General features: G+C 44.1%; 1 protein-coding gene across 2 annotated transcripts in view; it reads left to right on the plus strand.

The window, feature by feature from the left end:
• Positions 1–21,418, plus strand: part of PTPN1 (protein tyrosine phosphatase non-receptor type 1) — a 69,362-nt gene that overhangs the window by 27,769 nt on the left and 20,175 nt on the right. Inside the window, exons 2-3 of one of the 2 annotated variants that reach the window (XM_078443955.2) lie at positions 17,155–17,245; positions 20,780–20,880. In XM_078443955.2, the coding sequence (XP_078300081.1) occupies positions 17,155–17,245; positions 20,780–20,880 (192 nt within the window). The remainder of the gene's footprint in view (positions 1–17,154; positions 17,246–20,779; positions 20,881–21,418) is intronic. The other variant, XM_078443956.2, reaches the window with a different exon arrangement.

The raw sequence follows: 21,418 nt of genomic DNA on the forward strand, positions 1-21,418 counted from the left end.
TGTTGTGTCTTCATTTCTGAAACTATATCTCTGTTTTGTTTTTAATTCTTTCCTGATTTCTTTTCCTTCTCTTTTCAAATCATTCTTTTTTCCGGCCACCTTGATTCTTGATTCCTCACTCTCGTCTGTATTGTTCTTCTATAGCTTCTACTGCTCTCTTAATCTCTGTTGGCTTATTGGCTTGGTTTTCGTCTGTCTTGGGCGTCTTTCCAGCTGGCTTTTATTTTCTTCGGAGATACTGCTGTGTCCCTTATTCTCTTTCGTCCAGTGATGCTGTGTGAGAAGCTCAACTACTCCTTGTCTTCAGATCATTTTTAAGCAAACGGTTTCCTTGTAGTTTGAGGAAGGAAGGGGTGGGTCCCATACATGCTCTAGCTCAGGGCTCTCCGGCTCCCTCTTGAGATGCCTTTGTGAAGTTATTTTAAACCGACCTTGGACTTTCTCTAAGATCTGCTTCCCCTGTTCCTCCCATCTGACTTATCTTATCTCAGCCTTCTCTTTCCTTAGCCCCTTTTCCCCATATCTTGCTCACTTTGTTCTAGTCCTAGACGTTTCTCCTCCGTGCAGGGCTTTGTCCTAGAAGGGCCTTTCTGTGCTCAGTTTTGAGAGTCTGTGGGACCTGGATGCCCCAGCGCCTTGGGTGGAGGAAGAGCCTGGCACAGCCCGGGAGTTGGAACCCGCAGAATTTGTTTCCAGTTTGGCCGCTAACACAGACTGGCTGACAAGCTTTGCGGTGAGCACCTGCTGGTGACCTGGGGGTTCCGCTGATCCCAGAGCTGTCAGAACCCTCTGGGGTCTTGAGTCTCCTTCCTCCCACACAGGTGCTATGCCACTGTGGCTCTCAGTGTCTGGTCCCTGCGTCCTGTACTTTCAGGACTGCAAGGGTGCCTTGCCACTGGTTTTGTCTTAGTTGTCCGAGTTAGTCATCTGCCCTTGTCGCTTCGTGTCTCTGTGTGGAGGGCTCAGGAGGAAGGGAAAACCATGTCACTGGGGCTACCACCTCCCAGATCGTAAAACCAGAGTAAGCACTCAGAAACCTGCATCTCAGCCTGTCATCCCCCTACTTGGAAAAACTGAGTCTTAAGAATCTTCTTCGTGAAAAGTTTCAAACGTACAGAATAAGAGAGATGAGTATAATGAGCCCTGACCTATCTGTCACCTGGTTTGAAAAATTACAAACTCAGGGCCTGTCTTCTTTCATCTAAACTCCCCACCCCCCACCCCATTAACCCCTCCTAGCCCTGATAGGTTTTGAAGTAAGTCCTAGCATCATAACAAATACTTCTTTTAAAAAAGAAGACCAAAAATTGAGTACTCAGGGATAGGAGAAGCCAGAAGCACCTCTCCTTTGGCCTCGGAGAGGAAGATGAACTGTCAGTGAAAGGAGACGATGATACCATCCGGAGTCTGGGCCAGATGCCCGTCGGCCTGGAAATGTGTTCAGAATACAGCCTCTGGGGGGCTGGTCACGGTGGAAGCTCTGCTGGGCACAAGGAGCTAGCAAGACAGTGCTTCCCATTCCTGCCTGAATAGTGTTGCTAGCGGAGGGTCCCCGTATGTCGTGATTTGGGAGTGCTTTGCACTGAGTCCCTCCCCGGCCTGGCTTGGCAGCTCCCTGTGAAATCCTTCCTGTCGTCCCAGCCGTTGACCCTGCTGCATCCCAGATTTGAGGGAAGGGTGTACATTCTGATGGAGCGTATCCTTCTCCGGGAATGTATCCCATCAGAAAATGGTTCTGCCTGCAGGAGACATGGAGGTGGGGGTGGGGGAGAGGCACATCCTTCCAAGAAATGTTTCTCTCACACCCAGCCATTCCCTGGGTATCCTAGCAGGAAATTACTCATTGCTGGAAAACCACCCTTGTGCCCTGTGCTGAGGAGGTCAAAGAGAGAGCAGAATTCTCGAAGTTAGTTGGGTCATCACTACTTTCTTACTGCAGTCATTATTTTGTATTCCACGGTTGTCCTCATGCTGTTGCTCTTTTCTCAATTCCGGATTCATAGCTCTCCCTTGGTGGTTCTGACCTGCTTATCATTAGCACACTCACCTAGTAACTCCTTATTGAGGGCCCCGCTGCAGGAATCGTGCTGTGCTGGGGAACAAGCTCGACCTGGTGTCTGCTCCTTTGAGTGGCGGAGACCTCTGTATCATCTTTCCCGGAAAGCCTCTCCAGCCCCGTTGAATGCAGGCAGGAAGTTTAGGAAGTGTTGTGTGTGCCCTGGGCACACCGATGTGGGGCACAGGCCGCTGTAGTGTGGTACGGGCCTCCTCTTCTTTCTGACCTTGCTGTGATTACAGGAGCTGAGTCAGTGGCCCAGGCGGCGAACTTCTGAGGTTGCTCTGAGGAAGAATGGTCATCCCTTTTGCACCCCAGGCCTCAGTTGCCAAGGTTTCCTGTCAAGCAACGTCGCTGGGACATACTGGGCAAAACAGCTTGGATACAACCGTCTGATTTATTTCCTCCAGTTGACGCCAGTCCAAGCCTGCAAGGAGAGGCGACTGGTCCGCAGAGCCAGGGCGAGCTCTTTCCTCTGCACCAGGTCTGGCCGCTCCGCCGTTAGCTACTCCTGAATTTACTGTTCCCATTTTTGCTAGCCAGCCTTGGTGTCTTTCCCCTTTTCCTTTGGAATAGATTTCCCGTCTGATCAGTACTTTCTGCAGTATTTGATTGTGACTACAGGTGCTCTAACCCCACTCAGTGGGAAATTCATTGAGGAAGGGACCGCGACCTAACCACCTGCCTCATCAACATTTGGCACAACTTGAAACGGAAGGGCAAAACTGGGCTTGCAAGTACAATGATATATTGTGGTCTTGATCCTGAAAGTCGTTGTCAAAACTTGACTTTGGTGTCTTGTGTAAGAGTTTGCTTTAAGGAGTAGATTTGTTTGGCAAAGCCAATTACCTTTAAAAGAACTTTACGGTTCTGGCCTTTTAGCTATCCTGCCATCTAGTGAATGTATCTTAGGAAAATTTTATACTGTTCACTCTGAGTAGTCTTGCCAAGATTGCTTTTCGGCACAGTAGGGAAACAAATGTTCTGCTAGTGATTTGCTTGAGTTTATATAGTGCTATTACATGAAAATGTCACTAGATTTAGTGTCTCTAAAGTTCTTTATTTGAAAAAAAATTTTTTTTAATGTTTGTTTATTTTTGAGAGAGAGAGAGAAAGAGAGGGAGACAGAGACAGAGCACGAGCAAGGGAGGGGCAGAGAGAGGAGAGAGAGAGGGAGACACAGATCCAAAGCAGGCTTTGAGCTGCCAGCACAGAGCCCGATGCGGGGCTCAAACCCATGAACCGTGAGATCATGACCTGACCCGAAGTCGGACGCTTAACCAACTGAGCCACCCAGGCACCCCTAAAGTTCTTTATTTATCCTGATTGTTTGATCCATTTGGTCCTTTGGATTTGTTTTCCTGCTAGTCATTTTGTGAGAAAGAATATCTAGCTAATTGTAATATCTTTAAAGGATATTACCTCTCCAGTAGCTTTCAGTTATATATGTAATCATAGTGACTCCAGTTTGTATCTAGCAATATGTGTATGGATTTTGGTTTCTGTATAGTTTTAGTTGTGGCATTAAGATATTGAGCAAACCCTCTTGAGGAATGGTTGGGCATCCATCAGCCTTCAAAAGCTTCTAAAAATTGATCATATGTTATTAGCAAAGGTTTACTGCCTCTTTCCATTGTGTAGAGAATGTACTTTTTATATATTCAGCTCTAAGAAGGGAGAACCCAAAAGCCCAAGGCTTTTGACTGGAGAGGAGGAAGGGATAGAACCTTTAAAAAAACAAACAAACAAACAAACAAACACCTCATCTCACTAAATATGTTGAAAAGGTGGGAAGATGTACTAATTTAATTTGCTAAGATACTGCTACTTGGATATTATCTGAAAGTTGCTTTTTTAATGAAATACACTTAATAAAGTAAAATAAAGTAAAATTTGCTTTGACCAGAGTTAGAAGTCAAGCAGCTGACATGATGAGCTATGTTTTGCCATTTTGTTTGTAATCGAACTGCTTATGAACATGGTGAATAGAAATAACTTTTTAAATTGTTATATTTGGTACAAGTTTATATGCATGGTAATGCATACTAGGTAAATATGGGAGGGGGGGATTTTTGTATCAGAGCCGTCTTGCCCATTCTTTCCTTACGGAAGAAGAACGAAGTAACAGTATTCATTCTAACTACAGAACTACTATTGTAGGTTTTAAAAACTCCCTATTATTTTAATCTCTTATGTTCCTTTTGATTTTTAGTTTGCTAAATAGTTGCAAAAAATGAGTCTAGGCTGCATCACCATCTTTAAAGAACAACTCTACCTAATTGTAATGGTTCGTCTATCTCTGAAAAATAGTGATTTGTTCATTCTGAAGTCAGAATTACCAAATGCAGCTGTGTTTTGTTACTGTTTGAATTTAGGAAGAGGAAGGAGGAGCTTTCTGTAATGTACAATTTGAGCTGCTGTAATACACAAGCACAGATTGCACTAAGTGCGGTGCAGCTGGTAAGCTGACTGAACCAGACTCAGTGTGAAGTTTAAGGGCTAATAATGGGTGTAGTTGATAATTGTAGCAGGAAAATAAACTTCAGATAGATTAAGATTAAATGTTTTTTTTAAAAAGTGACATTACCATATTGAGGAAGAAAGATTTTCTACTGCTACGAGCAGTAGAGGAAATTGCACAGGAAAAGGTCAATAGATTGGAATGCATACAAATGTAAAACTACTTTTAAACTTCTAATTGCACAGGCAATGCATATTCCCTGTAGGAAATACGGGAAAGCAATAGGAAAAAAAAAAAAAAAATTCATCATCTTGCCAACTAGCAGTAGCTGCTGTATTGCTAATATATTGACAGTTTTCTGATCATCCTCCCACATTTAAATTTCATTTCCCATACATAAAGGGTTTTAAATGTACAAGTAAATTGGAAAAGTGGTTTCCAGCACTGACAGAATTGATGGCTTTAAAATATGTAAAGAGGTTGGGGCGCCTGGATGGCTCAGTGCGTCAAGTGTCCAACTCTTGATTTCAGCTCAGGTGGTGGGTGATCTCACGTGATCGAGTCTCACGTCGGGCTCTTTGCTGACAGCTCTGAGCCTGCTTGGGATTCTGTCTCCCTCTCTCTCTGCCTCTCCTCTGCTTATGTGCGTGTGTGCACGTACTCTCTCAAAATAAACAAACATTAAAAAAATGAAATATGCGGGGAGCCTGAGTGGCTCAGTCGGTTGAGCGTCTGACTTCGGCTCAGGTCATGATCTCACAGTTCGTGAGCTCAAGCCCCACGTCGGGCTCTGGGCTGACAGCTCGGAGCCTGGAGCCCGCTTCGGATTCTGTGTCTCCCTCTGTCTGCCCCTCTGCCGCTTGCACTCTGTCTCTTGCATTGTCTCAAAAATAAATAAAAACATTAAAAAAAAAAAAAAATTAAAAAAAAAAAAAATGAAATATGCATTGAGGTTGTATGAATAAGAAAAATGCTAATATTCTCAAAGATTGGTAGGCAAAAGACAGAGATCACTGTGTGTACATCATCCAGCGGACCCTTAGCACCTGCTGTGAGAGCTGTGCTTCCTGGGCACGCATACAGCTGCTGCAAGGGATAGACCTGTGACATTGTTGTCTGTGTGTTTTATGCCAACGTTCTGAGGCATAATCAAGATACAAATTAAAATGAGTGGACAACGTATTTCTTCTTCATTTGATTTTCAAAAACCAAGGTAGGTGAATGTATCTATGAGCTTGAGATGGGCAAATATTTCTTAAGACAGCCCACAAAGCGAACCATAAAAAGGAAAAGATTGATAAATTGAACTTCAGTGACATTAAGAACTTCTGTGCATCGAAAGCGACCATGAGGTTGCAGAAGTAGCCCCAAATTCCTCCCACCCCTGTCTGCCTGCCCCTCCCAGTGTGATTCCCCAAAAGAGGCAGAGAACCACTTTCGAATTTGTGTTTGGCTGTGTGACTTGCTTTGGCCGATGGAATATTGGTGGTCACAACACAAGCAGAGGCCTGAAGAAGTACTTGAACATTGAGCCTTGCCCTCTCTTGCTGCTTTCGACAATTCTACAATCACTACTCTGTTAACAAGCTCAGGCTAGCCTGTTGGATGATGAAGGACATGTGGCTTACTTCTTGCTTATCACCCTTGTCAGCAGCTAGCCAAGCATCAGGTTTGTATGTGAGTGAGGCCATTGGGCCACCAGCTGACCACAAGTGCATATTTGAGTCCAGTCAGTAACACATGGAACAGAGACAAGCCAGCCCAGCTCAAATGGCTGACTTCTAGAATCATGAGCAAATAAGCAGTTGTTGTAAGCCCTGTGTTTTGGGGTAGTTTGATCCACAGCAAAAGCCAGATGACCCAGAGGAACATACTTGTGACATTATATGACCACCAAGGGACTTGTGCCCAGAGTCCATCAGGAACACTGCATATTATTAAGAAACAGCCTAATAAAGCGAGGTGGACAAAGGCCACACAGGATGTCACTCCAACTATATGACATTTCTGCAGTAGGCAAAACTACGGCACGGTAACAAGATCAGTGGTTACCGGGGGTTTGTGGGGAGAGAGGGCCAGCTGACTAGGTAGAGCATGGGGATTTTAGGGCAGTGAAAATACTCTGTTTGATATCGTAATGGTGGGTGCATGCCATCATACATTTGTCAAAACTCCTAGAATTGACAAAGCAAAGAGTGCACCTTTCTCCAAAAACGCTTCAAGGGCTCCTCTGGCCTATAGCAATGTGCCAGTGCTGCTCGTCCAGATGTGTTGGGAGTAGGTGCGTGTGACGTGTGCCACTAGTTAACGACTTTTCAGTGCTGATGTAATGAATAAGGGACTTTAAAATAACTGCGTTAAAGTGGCTGTAAAGTCATTCCCATGGTGTTACTTGCTTTCTTGGGTAGTGATTTCAAGTAACTCTGCATGTTGCATGACTTCATGGTACAAAAACAAAACTGCGGGCTGTGGGCTCACATGGGTTTTTATCTCTTGGAACCCCATATTAAGACTAGCTTGTCTTGATATGGTAAATAGTAAACAGACGCCAAACCGATGACTTCAGTTTTTGTCAGTGGGTCCTCTCTCAACAAATTGGCCTGAGGAGATTTTCTCCTAAAGCCCTGAAGTTTTGGGGACCTTTGCTGTTTGTGTAGCAACATCCTTAAATTAGCTTTATGTCTGTGGGGTTGCATCTCACTTATGAATTAAGGTCTAAAGAAAAAAGATGAGAAATCTGTGCTTAGATCAGGTTATCTTTAAATTGCCCATAATGTCTGATGCATGTGATTTTTTTTTTTTTTTTAATTTTTTTTAATGTTTATTTATTTTTGAGACAAAGAGAGACAGAGCATGAACAGGGGAGGGGCAGAGAGAGAGGGAGACACAGAATCTGAAACAGGCTCCAGGCTCCGAGCTGTCAGCACAGAGCCCGACGCGGGGCTCGAACTCACGGACCGTGAGATCATGACCTGAGCCGAAGTCGGACGCTCAACCGACCAAGCCACCCAGGCGCCCCTGATGCATGTGATTTTTTACCTGTAGTGTGGTACTGTTGCTCTCAGGCACATTTCAGTGCTGGAACCCTAAACTTAATCCACAGGAAGAAGCAAAAAAGACAGATGCAGGTGCCCGTAGAGGCAGGGGCTTTTGAGCCAGTCATTCCGCCTTCCCAAGAGTGTTCAGACCCTGACGGTGGGGAGGGGGGGGTAGGTAGAATAACGTCCAATTGCTTGGGGGCTTTAATCTGCCTGTGTTCTTGTTAATCCTGTATACCCCTGATGAGTCGTCCCAGATGTGTTTGTGAGAGGTCCACATGACAGCACCTAGCTCGAATCGAGCATCTGTTTATCTGGCAGTCTTCCCTAGGGGAATGCAAGGTCCGTGATGGCAGGACTTTGCCTCTCTTGTTCTTCTTTATATCCTTAGTACATCCTTATATGTACTGCCACATAATCAGTACTCAGTAGATACTTAGATGAGTTGAAGGGACTCATAGTGAATCTAAGCCTTGCTTCCTTAATCCTTACACAGAGTTCTTTGGAAAGCCATATGGGAGAGCGTGGTTACCTGCTTCCTCTCTTCCCCAAATTCTCACTTTATTTTTATGGCCTCACTGAAGAACTAATCACTTCATAGTGCTTTTAGGCATTGGTAGTGCCTTCCTTCTTCATCCTGATCCTCATAATGGTGTCTAGAAAAGCATATTACATCTAGAAAGTATTTAGAAAATTTACTTGTTTGGTGATGATAATGCAGAAGCCTTGGCATTATTCAGGCAACAGAAACTTGGAATATTAAAGAAATTCTTAACCAGCGCTGTTCTCATTTTGATGTTGTGTTTGCCTCCTGTTCACACTCCTCAATTATCCACGGGAGTATCCTAGCAATTTTATAAGCGTTGTTCTCCGTCGTTTCAGAGTGGGAATATTGTTTGGGTTCCTAAGGTCCCTCCCTGTGACCCCTGAGCTTAGGGAAATTAACCAGGGAGGGAGGAAGCTGGTGGTTGGCAGTCTGGTTCCCTGTAAAGGAAGGTGTGAGCCTTCCGCTTTCACGTGTCTGCCAGGACTTGTGTCCTTACTCAACTGTAGCCCTGTCCGCCAGCAGAGTGCCAGAACCCCAGGGCCTGAGTGAAGTACTTAAACTGTCCTTATGGAAAGCAGAAGGTAAACAAAACAGAAGCGAAAGTAGGTTCCGTTTTTGAGACTGTTCTCTTACAGGAATGGCTTTGTGGTTCTCAGCATTTAAAAAGGTACTGGTTCCAGTGTGTTTTATTGACATCAATTACTGTAAGTCTGATTCATTTTCTGCCTATTGATTTCTGCCCAAGGTGAAAGTCATGACATTTAACAGAAAACGTAAGTGATTTAAAAAAAAAAGTATTCTTAGGACTGTGAAAATGAAGTTTAGAGTCCGTGACACTTAAAAAAGCAGTTTTTATACCTCTTTGTTAATGATTCTATTTCATGTACAAATAACGTAAAGGTCGCAGTAGCTTCCTATAGTGAACTCAGTGTTGTTTCGGAATTAATTTTATCTGCGTCAAAAGTTTTCAGTAGTAGAAGACCATGTCAATATGGTCTCACTAATCACAAGGTTTTCTCAAAGGTAAGATCCTTCATTTCTAAATGAGTCCTATGACTGCAGCTGGAAAATAATTTTCAGTTCTGAAACTGCATAAGACCTTACAGAATCAAAAATAGCTATGAACCACAAATACATAAAGTGACTTTGTTCTTTTGTAAATGCCCGAGGGTCATCATCAGTGACAGCGGTCCCTTTCTATGTTTTTAAGATCTCTTACTTTAAATGGCTATGTAACCATGGAGTTGTTAAAAATGGAGTGATAATGTTAAAGCTCTGTTAAGCTCCCAAAAGATACTCTAATTTAAAGATTCTTTATCCTTAATAGTTTGCAGCTTAACCCCGACCCTGCCGCGTCTGGGTACTGACTTACTGTTCAGGTTGCCCTGTGGCCGTCCTCCTCTGTCTAAACTGCTCCTTCACGTGTCCTATTTCTCATACTCTGTTCTTCCCTCCTGGCTTTCAATTCACTCCTCCTTTGACCGTGTGCAATATAGCGTTTATTAACTGTTGAGGTTTTGTGTTTTGTTTCTGTTTTTAAATTTCGTTTCTAAGATTTCTCATTTGTTCTTTCCTATCTACTTCTTCTGGTTTCATTTCTCCCTCTTTTTACTCATGACATCTTTTTAAAAAATGATTCCTTCATTTATCCCCGGTCTCAAATACGTTTATCTATGAAGTGCCTGACAGGGTGTATAATAAATTTCACGTGGGATGGACTTATTTTCTAGCCGATTTGTTGGTTTATCTTTTTCAGAACCACTACTATTCTGTGTGTTTGGTATTGTGGCACAGGCCATTTTGAGTGGGAGGGCTTTTGTTTCCTTTGCATTCATTCTTGTTCTGTGTTTGAGCCGAGCTCTGCCTTTGTGTTTTTCTCTATATGTAATTGACCATTTTTTGTATTCAGAGCAGAGGGTGTACATCAACACGTGGAATCTGTTCCACCTTCTCCACCAGATTGTTCCCCTAGCCAACTTGATGAAGGGTATTCCATACCCCCCATCCCTTATCCCCTTGCTGGGGGGGCGGGGGGGGGGGCGCTGGTGGTGGTTTGTAAAGCAGTTTGATTCTGCTTTTTTCCATGTCGTTTTCCAGATGGACATAATTGTTCTGTTCATGATTTGTAGCTCCATTATTTTAACCTTGCCCCAGACCAGCGACCCAACACGGCCTCAGATGCTGGCAGGGATGATTTTTGTATATCTTGCTGCCTTTTACGTGCTGACCAGTTTTCCCTCCTTTCTCTGGCTCTCTTTCAGGCACCGCTGAAGATTCGGAGGTGCTGGGTTTACTTCTCAGCATCTTTCTTTATCTAATACAAAGTCATTTTAAAACCTAAACCAAAACAGCCTTGGTGTTGGTTAGCTAAATTTTAAGCTCTTGCTTTGTTATCTAAATGTTGTAGTTTGTCCTTAAATTTAATGATACTGAGTATATGGTTTCTTGTATGTCAATTTTATAAAGGTAAATATAATAAAGACATTTTCCTAAGGTTTTTGTAGTAAATAATATCGTTCTAGTAACTTCCATATATAAAGAATACTGTATTGCTTTTAACTCGAAATACCTTAGCCTCTGACTTGGATGATTTTTATATTTCTTAGAGTTACACAGAAACGCTATACTTTGTCAGACAGAAATCTTATGTTCTCCTTAATAATGAGATTGATGATTAACAAGATTTGTCCCACATGTTCCTTTGAAGATTTGGTATTTAAAATTTTAGGCTGGCACCCCCTCCCCCTGCTTCTATATATATCTCCCTGTTCAGCTGGCAGCCGCAGCAAGTGTCCAGGAAACGTACACCCCTGTATGCTCACTTACTGCATTTTAAATTCTTGCCTTTACTGCGCGTCAGCATTTCCCTTCAATCTAGCTTGCCTTGTCCATCTCTGAGAGCCAGGACCTCCATAAAGTACTAGGCAACAGCTCGAAAAACCAAATTAGGCCGCCGTTTGTATAGTGGGGGTAGGGGGGCATATAGATGTTGAAGGTGCTAAGGGACTTGGTAGTTCACCTCAGTCCTGGTGATGAGTGCACAGCACTCCTGGAGGTTTTTCTTCCTTTAGGCTTTTAAAACAGATCACTGTCAGAACCATTAAAAGCTAGCCCTTTCCGCTTTGAATCCATGTATTAGTAGCTATTCCAGTGCTATCTTATCGTAAGACTCTATGTCCCAATTGCAAAGCAAAATAATAATTATTATTACTCTAGTAACTTTCATTTTGTAACATGATTGAAAATAGGATTGGATCAGACATTTGCTAAACAGCCTCCCTTTCAAGTACATTTCTGTCCCACGATGAAATGAAGCATTTGGTGTAGAAGCAAGGACTCTGATTTTTGGGAGCCTTTGGGGCCATTCGTTAATTCAGTCCACAAAATCTAGTTGAGTCCTCTGGGCCTGGGCCTGGGCCTGGGCCTGGGCTTAGGAGGGGTGGAGAGGCAAGGACCCAGCCACTTCTGTCAGCCTCCCAGCTGCTGATGGATGCCATGCTGCCTACCTCGTCACATGTCAAATAGTTTAAAAGTGACTAATGCATTTTACCGTGGAGCCAGTAAGGGACACCCAGTTGTGGGACTGAAGACAAAAGGGTGTTAAAACCAAACCTGTACTTAACGCAATGATGTGCTTACTATAAACAGGAAACTATGTCTGCAAGGCTGGGCTGGCTTTTATGCCTGTGTGTTTTAAGATAAAAATTAGAAATCTCAAACAATGTCAGCTTTTCACCCAAGTTTTACTTCACCTAATTGGATTTGGGAGGTATTTGAATAATGGATGGTGAGCTTTCATGAGTACATACAGAAATCAATTCACTCTGGGCCCTAATTCGTTCTGTTACTGGAGCTTTCTAAGTATATGAGTCCTTCGTATTCACTGGGAGGTTGTCGGTTACCTCGTTAAATGAGTGGGGCAGGATAGGAATCAAGAACTAGCCTTAGAAATTATTCAGGTAATGTTACTTTCTGTCCTGTTCCCTTCCTTGCCTCGTGTAGAATTTCTGGTTCAGCAGATGTTTTGTTTATCATTTATCAAGCATTTGTAGCACAACTTTCTAGCCCAGCTCAGTCATACTTTTGGAAGAATTTAATTTTTTCTCGTGAAAAATTTAATTTTCTTCATGAAAATAGTTCACTATGGAGATGATTCAGATCAGTTTGAGTGCCCAGTGCCTGTATAAAATGATAATGTAATTTCAGTCATTTACCTGTAAGCTTTGACCAAACTTGAGCCTGCTTCGGTAACCCATTATCGCATTATCTCTAGGAGAGCATGAACCTTGGACATCTATTACACATGCTGTTGTCTTCTGTCACATTTCTGAAATCTACACTAAGAATATGAAGTAGGCTCTTGAAAAGCCAGTAAAGAACTGGCTAAGAGAGGGTGAGGGTAGGTAAAGAATCTATTTGTTCTGCGTTGGTATATTTCATGAAATGAGATCCTGTCTCATTTAAAATGCTGAGGTACACTTTGATTTGGAAATGTTGGCATTTCTCTTTAAGGGATGCTTCTGGAAACCTGTTTAATGGCAAGTTTTTTATTTCCCTCTTGGCTCCCACATTTCCCCTGGCATTCAGCTTCTCATCATCCACTTTAAGGGTTTTATTTTATTTTATTTTATTTTATTTTCTCTGTGGAAATTTTACACACTTGTTAAGATTACTTAATGTCGGTCAGCATAGTAAATGATGTAAGGATATTTTATGCTAGCGATGGAAGTCTCCTTAAACTTGTTCATTAGTCAGTGTTCTGCTCTTTCTACAGCTGTTGGAAAGTTAGCTTACCTTCACTACGGTTTTACATTACAGAGATCTTATTTTGCTTTAATTCTGTGAAGGTTTTTGGTACAGTCCATTTTACTTCCAAACTGCTGTTATTAGTTGCCTTTAACTTTAAAGGTACTTTATCACTCCTCAAGTTTAAGACTGTAATCCTGGCGTTTTATTTTACTAAATGAAACGTAAATGGCTTGTATTCAGAACATGCATGTATTTCTCATATGATAGATACTGTAATGTAGGGAAACACTTAAATGGGTATATTTTCTTATTTGTAGGTTAAAGTTGGTTAGAAAAACTTTACTGCACTTAAGATCTGTGCGTTTCACTCTTATGAGTTTACCTTCATTTTAAAATCAATTTTTAAAAAAGTATTGTATGAATACCTCTTATTTTCTCAACATCTTGACCAAATGACCACTCCAAATTCTACTTCCTCTTCCTCAGGCAACAAAACAGTATATATTAATATAATCCTTTGGCTGAATAAAATCAGTTGCCCACAGTTACTCATATCTTGGCCCTTATTTCCTCAGAGTGAATATTTGCTGGTTCAGTGGTGTAACTGGATCAGTTATTTCTTCGGTCTTTATTCAGTCGCACCAGCTGGATTGACCAAGTTTTTTCACACACACACCCCCCCACCCCCAAGGCCGAATTTGTATCTGCTGCTACGTGCTTCCAGTTAAAGAGAACAACAAATTTGAGACTTAGATTTTTACTCCTTTGAGTTATTTGTCTGTGTTGTATAGCATTTCCCTGCAAGCTTAATTTCATCCACAAATGATGTGATGAGTGTGTTCTGCTGGGTTATTTTGCTTAATCTCAGATAGGTTTATAATCCGTAAACATGCTTTTTCAAATTATTAGTTCATTTGTAGTGTGACTCAAAAACACCTCCCGCCATTTTGCAGTTCTTTAAATAAGTAGAATAGCAGAATGGGGGATTTTTTTTTTAATCCAAGTTGATCTACACGTGATCTGAGAAGCGAAAGAGGACCATAATAGGTCTGTGATAAAAGCCGTTGCTCTCTTGCCCACACCTCAGCCCATTACCGCAGTCTCTTTGCTCGAAACCATTTTCAACTCTGCTGAGTCTCATTTGTCTATGTCTCCCTATTTCCAAGGAAAATGTTTATTTTCTGATTCATTCATTTAGACCTTTACACAGGCAGAGAGGATTTCATTTTCTTGAACAGCCATCCTTTCTGTTTTTTCCTCCCCTTTGCTTCCCCTTCCCCATTTTCCCAGTATCTTACACCTTTTGGTTAAAACGATATTCATTTCCATTATTTGCCTACACACATAGTCACAGGTAGCATTGTCCTGTAGTTTCCTCTTTAAAGTTTTCCCGTAGTTAATAATTGCCGTATGTACTTTGATTCGCGTGGCGTTCTTTCTGCCTGTTGATTCTTCCCATGCCTCTTGTAGCCTCTTGGACGGTTTTCCACCAGGTCAGTCAGCACTGACCAGTAGGAATGCACCCCACATGTATAATTTCACCCTTTCTAGTGGCAAAAAGGTAAAAAGAAGCTGAGATTAATAGTAGTTCGTTTAGCCCAGGATGTCCAAAATGTTACTTTAACGAACACCACTGAAAATACTTACGATACTTTAGTTTCCTTTTTGAATACTGTCATCAAAATCTGATGTGCATGCACTTCAGACTGCTACTATTTACATGCTCTCAGGAGCCACATGCAGGAAGTGGCTGCTGTAGTGGACAGAGCAATTTCAGCTGATTTCTTGGTTTTAGTTTTTGTCTTAGAGGCTTTTGTACTGGACAGACACCTCCATTCTCTTGGATTGTTTGGTCTCTGGGCCTGACACACACAGCTGTCATCTTAGGAACTCCTTCTGCTTTTCTTGATTGGATTCCCTATTTCCTGGATTTCAGGTCTTCTCCTTACTTTTCTCTGGTGGTTTCATTCAGTCATGGTGGGTACAGTGGACAAAGGCATGTCATTGACCCATTCAGTCTCTCGAGTCACACTGCTCCAGTCTGGCCCCCTTGCTCCGAGGTCTGGTATATACTCATCATCCTGCGAACACCTCCCTCCACAGTTTCTTTGGAAATTGCCTTTGCCTTTGCTCTTGTGTCAGGTTTTTGGTTGTTTTTTGTTTTTTCTTTACTACATCTTCTATTTTTCTCTTTCTGGGCTTATTTCTTCCCTCACATGGAAGACCTGATGCTCAGTGGATTGCTGAGGACCAGAAGCATGGGTGGTAAGGTGTTTGACATCTGCCTCTGTGCAATGTTTTTATTACACCTTCTCACTTGATGACAGTTGGGCTGGATATAGAATTCTAGGTTGGAGATCATTTTGCTTCAGATTCTAAAGGCATTGCTCCATTGCTGTCTTGCTTTCAGTGTTCTGGCAAAGTCTGAAGTCATTCTGATGACCTTATCCTTTGAAAGTGCATTATTTTTTCTTTTCAGGGACTTATAGGACATTTTCTTTGAGAGATTCTGGAATCACGTATTAATGTGCCTTAGTATAGATCTGTTCTTACTATGATGAACACTTGATAGGTCTGAAGATTTCCTTGAACTATTCGTTTTTTGTTTTTTTTTTTTTTCTTTGTATTTTGTTTTGCCTAGTTTTCTATCGGGGGTTTTTGGGGGATAGGTGGTGCTTTCCTTTCTGGGAGGATTTTCTTCTACCTTTACCTAACATCTTGTTCTTAATTCATGGATACAATATCTTTTCTTATCTTACTGAATATATTCATCTCTTTTTTAAAGTTTGTTTTCTCTGCAGTTTATTTCTTCCAAGGGGCTTTTTTCCCTGTCATTTTTCTTGTAAATCTATTTGATATTAGAGGCTTTCCTCTTAAATCTTAGAATCAGTGGTTGTCTGTGCGTGATGAAGAGTCGGGGCTCACAGGGCAGATTCAGAGCTCTGACAGGTGGAAGGGGCTCATTATCCCTGACCCAGGCGCGAGCCCTCTAGCGGGGCTGTTGATTGGTTGTTGGTTATGTGCCCTGGTGATAGTATCTTCCGGTCCTTCCTCTTGTCTGCTCACATCACCTAGAAAGCACTCTGCCTCCTGATTTACGTCCTCCAAGAAATGATTCTCCAGAGTTCTGTGGTGCGTGGTGGCAGTCACCCAGCAGCGCGGAAGGGGTACGGCGGGGTTGGTGGAGATCCCTTTCTTCCCAGACAGCCCCAGCCCTGAGCCCTGTGGCGAATCCCATCCTTCCATCCAGAGGCGGCACTTCTGAGCCTCTGCAGGAGTCTGTGCTGGAAATCAGGGTGGTTCGCTGCTTTTCCCCATTGCTGGCTTGTAATCGAGCTTTCTCAGACCTGCCAGCTACTAATAAGATTCCCAGCTTCCAAAATTCTGTTGTTGCTGTCTTCTCTTGTTCTCCCTTGTGAGTTTGTCTTTTTTTTTTTTTTTTTTAATTGTAGTGAAATATACTAACAAAATTTACCACTGTAACCATTCTTAGGTGTACGGTTTAGTGGCAGTAAGTACATGTACATTGTTGTATGAGCTTATCTTTTAATAATAATAAAATACAAGTTAAGAAGAAAAGATTTCTAAATGGGAGTATAGTGGTGTTTTAGGAAAGCAAAGTTAGATGTGTGTGATCAGCAGGAGGCATACTTTGGGTCTTCTGTTACTCCAGACGCTTGCTGTTAATCAAGACACTCTCTTTCCGACCCGTTTGGTATAGTGGGATTTGTCCGTCTCCTGGGAAAGCAGTCGAATAGTTGTTGGCATAAAGGTGCATTTTATCTGCCCTCAACAATTGTAGCTTTACACAAGGTTACAGATGGAACTCCCAGGCATGACGTTCAAGGCTCTCCGCGATCTGGCCTACCCACCCACGTGCTCCAGCCGTCTGTCGTTGCTCCCGCCAGCCCCCTCACTGTTCCTTGCAGAAGATGTGCACTCCAGCCTTCGCTGGGCCGGATGTTCCCGAACGAAATGCGCCCCCTCCCCTCCCCGCCCCGCTCCTTTGCATCTCCCTGCTGTCTTCCGCGTCTTTCCAGCTCCCAGCCCCACGCCTTCCTCCCACTGTGGCCATGTGGTTGTTCCTCTTCTGTTTTCCTCTCATGACCTTGTACGTGCCTCTGAATTATCACCTTGCATTTCCCACACTGCCCAGCTCTGTTTGATGTGTGTTTCTCTACTGGGTCTTCTCAGTGCCTGGCACATAGCCCGTGCTCGGTCAAACGTCTGGATGGATTCCTGGTGCGAGAGAGTTCAGAAAAGAACTCTTTATCTTTTTCTTTAACTTTTTTTTTCTTTGCAGGATATCCGACACGAAGCCAGTGATTTCCCATGTAGAGTGGCCAAGCTTCCTAAGAACAAGAACCGAAACAGGTACAGAGATGTCAGTCCCTGTAAGTATTCACATCGCCATTACCAGTCTCACTGCTTCCACTGCGTCGGCTTCTCAGTCAGGACCCCTTGAGCCCCAGGGTTTGGCAACAGATTGATAGCAGTAGAGGTTTATGACTTGATTGTTTCCTATTATAAAGGCATTAGAGACTTATAGTGATGGTTCATTTTTTCCACGATTGTAGAAGGAGTAAGATTTCAGTTTCTGGAAAATGCAGCTGAGTTCAAAGCACCGTTTTTAGCTTTGACTATTTTTATGATGAATCCTTTTCCTACCAGCTGAAGCAGAGTAGAGTGGGCACAATATAACCTTTTCTGGATGACTCAGCAACAGCGTTATTAGACCCCGAGTGAGCGTCATACTGAACTGTGACGATGCCCCGCCCGGGCATTAAGGAGCCGGAGCCGGTCCCCCTCCACTGAAGACAGCTCTGCTCCTCACGTCCCACCCCTACCGCCAGCACCGGTCTTCTAGCCCTTTCTTGCCATTAGCTCTCATTGTGCCTGCCTCTGACAACCTCCGCCTTCGGAGTGACCGGCTCTGAATCTGCTGCTCTCTCAAAAGGAAAGAACTAACCGTGTTAGAATTTGGGTAAAGCGAGAAAAACTGGAGCTGAGTAAAGAGCACGACCTTTGCCGTTTCCTCTAGGCCCCACAGAACCTTTTGCCTCCCCTCCAGGGTTTCTAGACCCTGTCCGTCAGGGAGGGTTGTGGCTGCCACCGTCCCCCGTGGCGGTCCCTTCCATCTGCCAGGGACACGGACGACTCCGGCCGTCATCGCTCACGCTGGCACTTCCCGCATGCCTGCGAAGTCACGCCTGCCCCGCGGCAGTGGGTGCCGCTGCTCAGTGCTTTCCAGGGGAGTTGGCAGCGCTCCCCCCCGCCCCCGCCCCCCAACTGTACAGCAGCAGGTTCCGGGGAGGGGAGCGGAGGTGCGCCTAGGCTGGCACCACGCGGTCCGCCCGTGAGCGCTGCCCCGGTTCCCTGCCCGGGGGTGCGTCTCAGCCTGCCGCCTACAAGCCGTGCGGCTTCGGGCGAACGGTTCCCTTCTCCGGTCTTCAGTAAAGCGGGAGCCGCGCGGGTCTCAGGACTCCGTGAAGGTGAACTAGAATAGCACGAGCCGCTTGGCCCCGTGTCTCGCTCATAAAGGCTGGCTGCGCTCGAGGCGGTTGCTGACGGGCGAGCGGAAGGCGCACGCCAGGGGCGGCCGCGGCGGAGGGCGTCAGGTGGCACGTGATTGCGCTCCAGCCCCCGACGCCCTTGGCTAAGCGTGTCGCGGCCGTGGCACCTAGTGGGCTTTAGTAAAGAAACAGCGCTCTCCTCCGGTGACGGTGCTGTGAGGTCCCGGCCAGCTGCGCCGTGTGTCACAAAGCAGTCCTGTCGGCGTCCTTCACGCGGAGCGAGGACACCTCCCCCCCCCCCCCCCCCCCCCCAGCTTTGCTCTGCAGTACGACGGAGTAATGTCGTCTTAATACTCCTCTTCTGCTTTCTCCTCAGGACTCCTCTAAATGGATTCCTGAGCCAGTTTTCCACAGAGAAAACACAGCATTTGAAATATTCTTCCCGGGAAACAGCTCGCAGCTTTTTCACCCCGGTGTCCCTCCCAGTTTTTCTTTTTTTCCCCCACCTCCACTATCCAGCAGGACAGATAATTGGCTTTTTAGGGCCATGGGGGATCGGGGGAGAATGAGTCAAGGTAGAAAGTGAGCTTGTCGTCTGTCTTCCGTTTGGCAACTTTGAAAAAGCCCCAGCAGCTCTCAGAGGAGTTGTTTTTCCAGGGTCACCCGGTGCTGTGGGAGCCCAGTCTTCTAACCCACCAAGGAGTTGTATGGTCTCATAGCCTTTTGGGGGATCTTTTGTCTCCATGACTTAAATGCTACCGAACTATCCCAAGTTGTATTACTCCTCTCTGATGAGAAACATTCTTCCAAATGGTGGCTAATTTTTCAAAACATTTCTTAGAAATCTTTTAAAAAAATGTTTAATGTTTATTTAATCTTGAGAGAGAGAGAGAGAGAGTGCGTGAGCAAGGGAGGGGCAGAGAGAGAGGGAGACAGAGGATCTGTGCTGACAGCAGAAATCCTGATGCGGGACTCAAACTCCCAAACCGTGAGGTCACGACCTGAGCCGAAGTTGAACCCTTAACCAACTGCCCCCCTCCCCCCCCCCCCCAGGCACCCCTTCTTAGAAATCTTTTACAACAAAAAGCCCCAAACCATGTGTCCCCGTTAACTTGTCCTTTCCCATTGGGCTAGGGAAGAAAAGATACTATTCATGAGCGGTCACCCGAGTTCATCATCCCTCGTGTCAAACCAGAAATAAAAATGCCCACCTGCTCTTGTTAGTTGCACTGGCAGGATAAGGAAAGTGGCCTCAGGGAAGCACTGCTTTTGGGACAAAGTCATGGTAAAAGGGGGAAAAAAGTGGCCATGTGTTTTCAGTAACCTGGGGCAGAACTTCCAAGTGAGAATTTCTTTTTAAAAACCATTCTGGGGGGCGCCTGGGGGGCTCAGTCAGTTGCGCATTGGACTCTTGGTTTTGGCTCGGTCGTGATCCTGGGGTTGTAGGATCAGGCCCTGTGTCAGGCTCCGTGCTGCGCATGGAGCCTGCTTGGGATATTCTCTCTCTCTCTCTCTCTCTCTCTCTCTCTCTCTCTCTCTCTCCCCCCCTCCCTCCCTCCCTCCCTCCCTCCCTCTCTCTCTCCCGCTCTCCCTCTCTTTGCCTTCTATCCCCCCCCCCCACCGCAGAAAAAAAAAATTAAATGAGAAAAAAACCTATTCTGACAATTACATTTAATGTACCTTCAGAGTTTTGGATTCAGGGTTTAGTTTTTCCAGTGAAAAACTCTCTTTTAAATGTCTTTGGTCATGACGGTTTCTGAATTTGAAATATTTAGAATCACTTAAGTATATGTTACACTTGAAACTTAAAAGAAACAAAAACAAAAAACCTTATATGAAGGAATTAAAGATATCACTTTTCACACCACTCTATATTTAGGTCATTTTCATCTTCAATCCATTAGACACAGGGTAGGTGGAGATAATGATCATAAATCCTACCAACTGCAGCTCATTGTACCAACTAGAGCTGTAGGGGCTAGGTGAAATTTTTGGTGGATTTTTTTCTCTTAAAGACTGAAGCCACTATATTTGATTACCTAGTAAAAATATATATTAGGCATCTGAGAACAGATCCCTTGACACCCTCTCCCCATAATCTCCTGATTTGTGGCGCAGTGATAAGGAAGATCTGACCTAAGAACAGGTTGCCCAGTTAGGACATAACCCATGTTTTAATGTAGTTTGTCTGTTACTATTTAGCATTAGCTTTGAAACACTTCCAGAAACCTTTCTCAAAATACTAAGTTGTCCCCGTAGTGATGACTAATCTCAATTAAAACACCATGGCCTCAGCCAGTGTGAACGCCCTTAATGCCACCAACTCACCTTTTTCACTTTCCCCATGGGGTGCGCTGCCTGTGTAGACACTTTGGTCCTCCAGGACTAACCTTTGGGTTCTGGTTTGCCTTTCAGTTGACCACAGTCGGATTAAACTACATCAAGAAGATAATGACTACATCAATGCCAGTTTGATAAAGATGGACGAAGCCCAAAGGAGTTACATTCTTACGCAGGTGAATGGATTGTCCACATTTTTTTAATGGCTCTTGGCCTTACTTGATATCAGCCTAAGAACTTTAGAGTACTGTCATTTATACCTCAAATAAGATCCACCGCATCCTTTCAAAGGTCAGGTTTTACGCAATCCAAAACAGCAACGAGGAAGGAAAAGAATCTTCCTTCAGAGATTCAGGTTGGTTGTCACCCGCGTCTTTTCTGGGAAGTATGCCACTTGCTGGGCTTCTAGAAAACAGCACGAAATGCCACAACTGCCTGTGGTCTGTTGATAGAGGCAGCAGAGCCGTGGCAAGAGAAGCGCCCGTACCTGTGTTGATTCCGTAATTGAAGAGGGTTAGCAGTAGACCAGTAATCTCTGCCCAGGTAGCTACTCAGAATTTCTCAGCATGGTCCTCATTCTTTGGCCCAGAAAAAAAAGCATCCTTAGATTATGTGGACAAGCATGCAAAACCGTTCAAAATTCCCATTGGCTTTTGACATTTTTATGGGAACAAATCATAAAAATGATCTAACACTTGATCTTCTTGTGAAACA

This window comes from Panthera onca, chromosome A3 (genome assembly GCF_046562875.1).
Source record: "Panthera onca isolate mPanOnc1 chromosome A3, mPanOnc1 haplotype 2, whole genome shotgun sequence".
NCBI classification, from domain to species: domain Eukaryota; kingdom Metazoa; phylum Chordata; class Mammalia; order Carnivora; family Felidae; genus Panthera; species Panthera onca.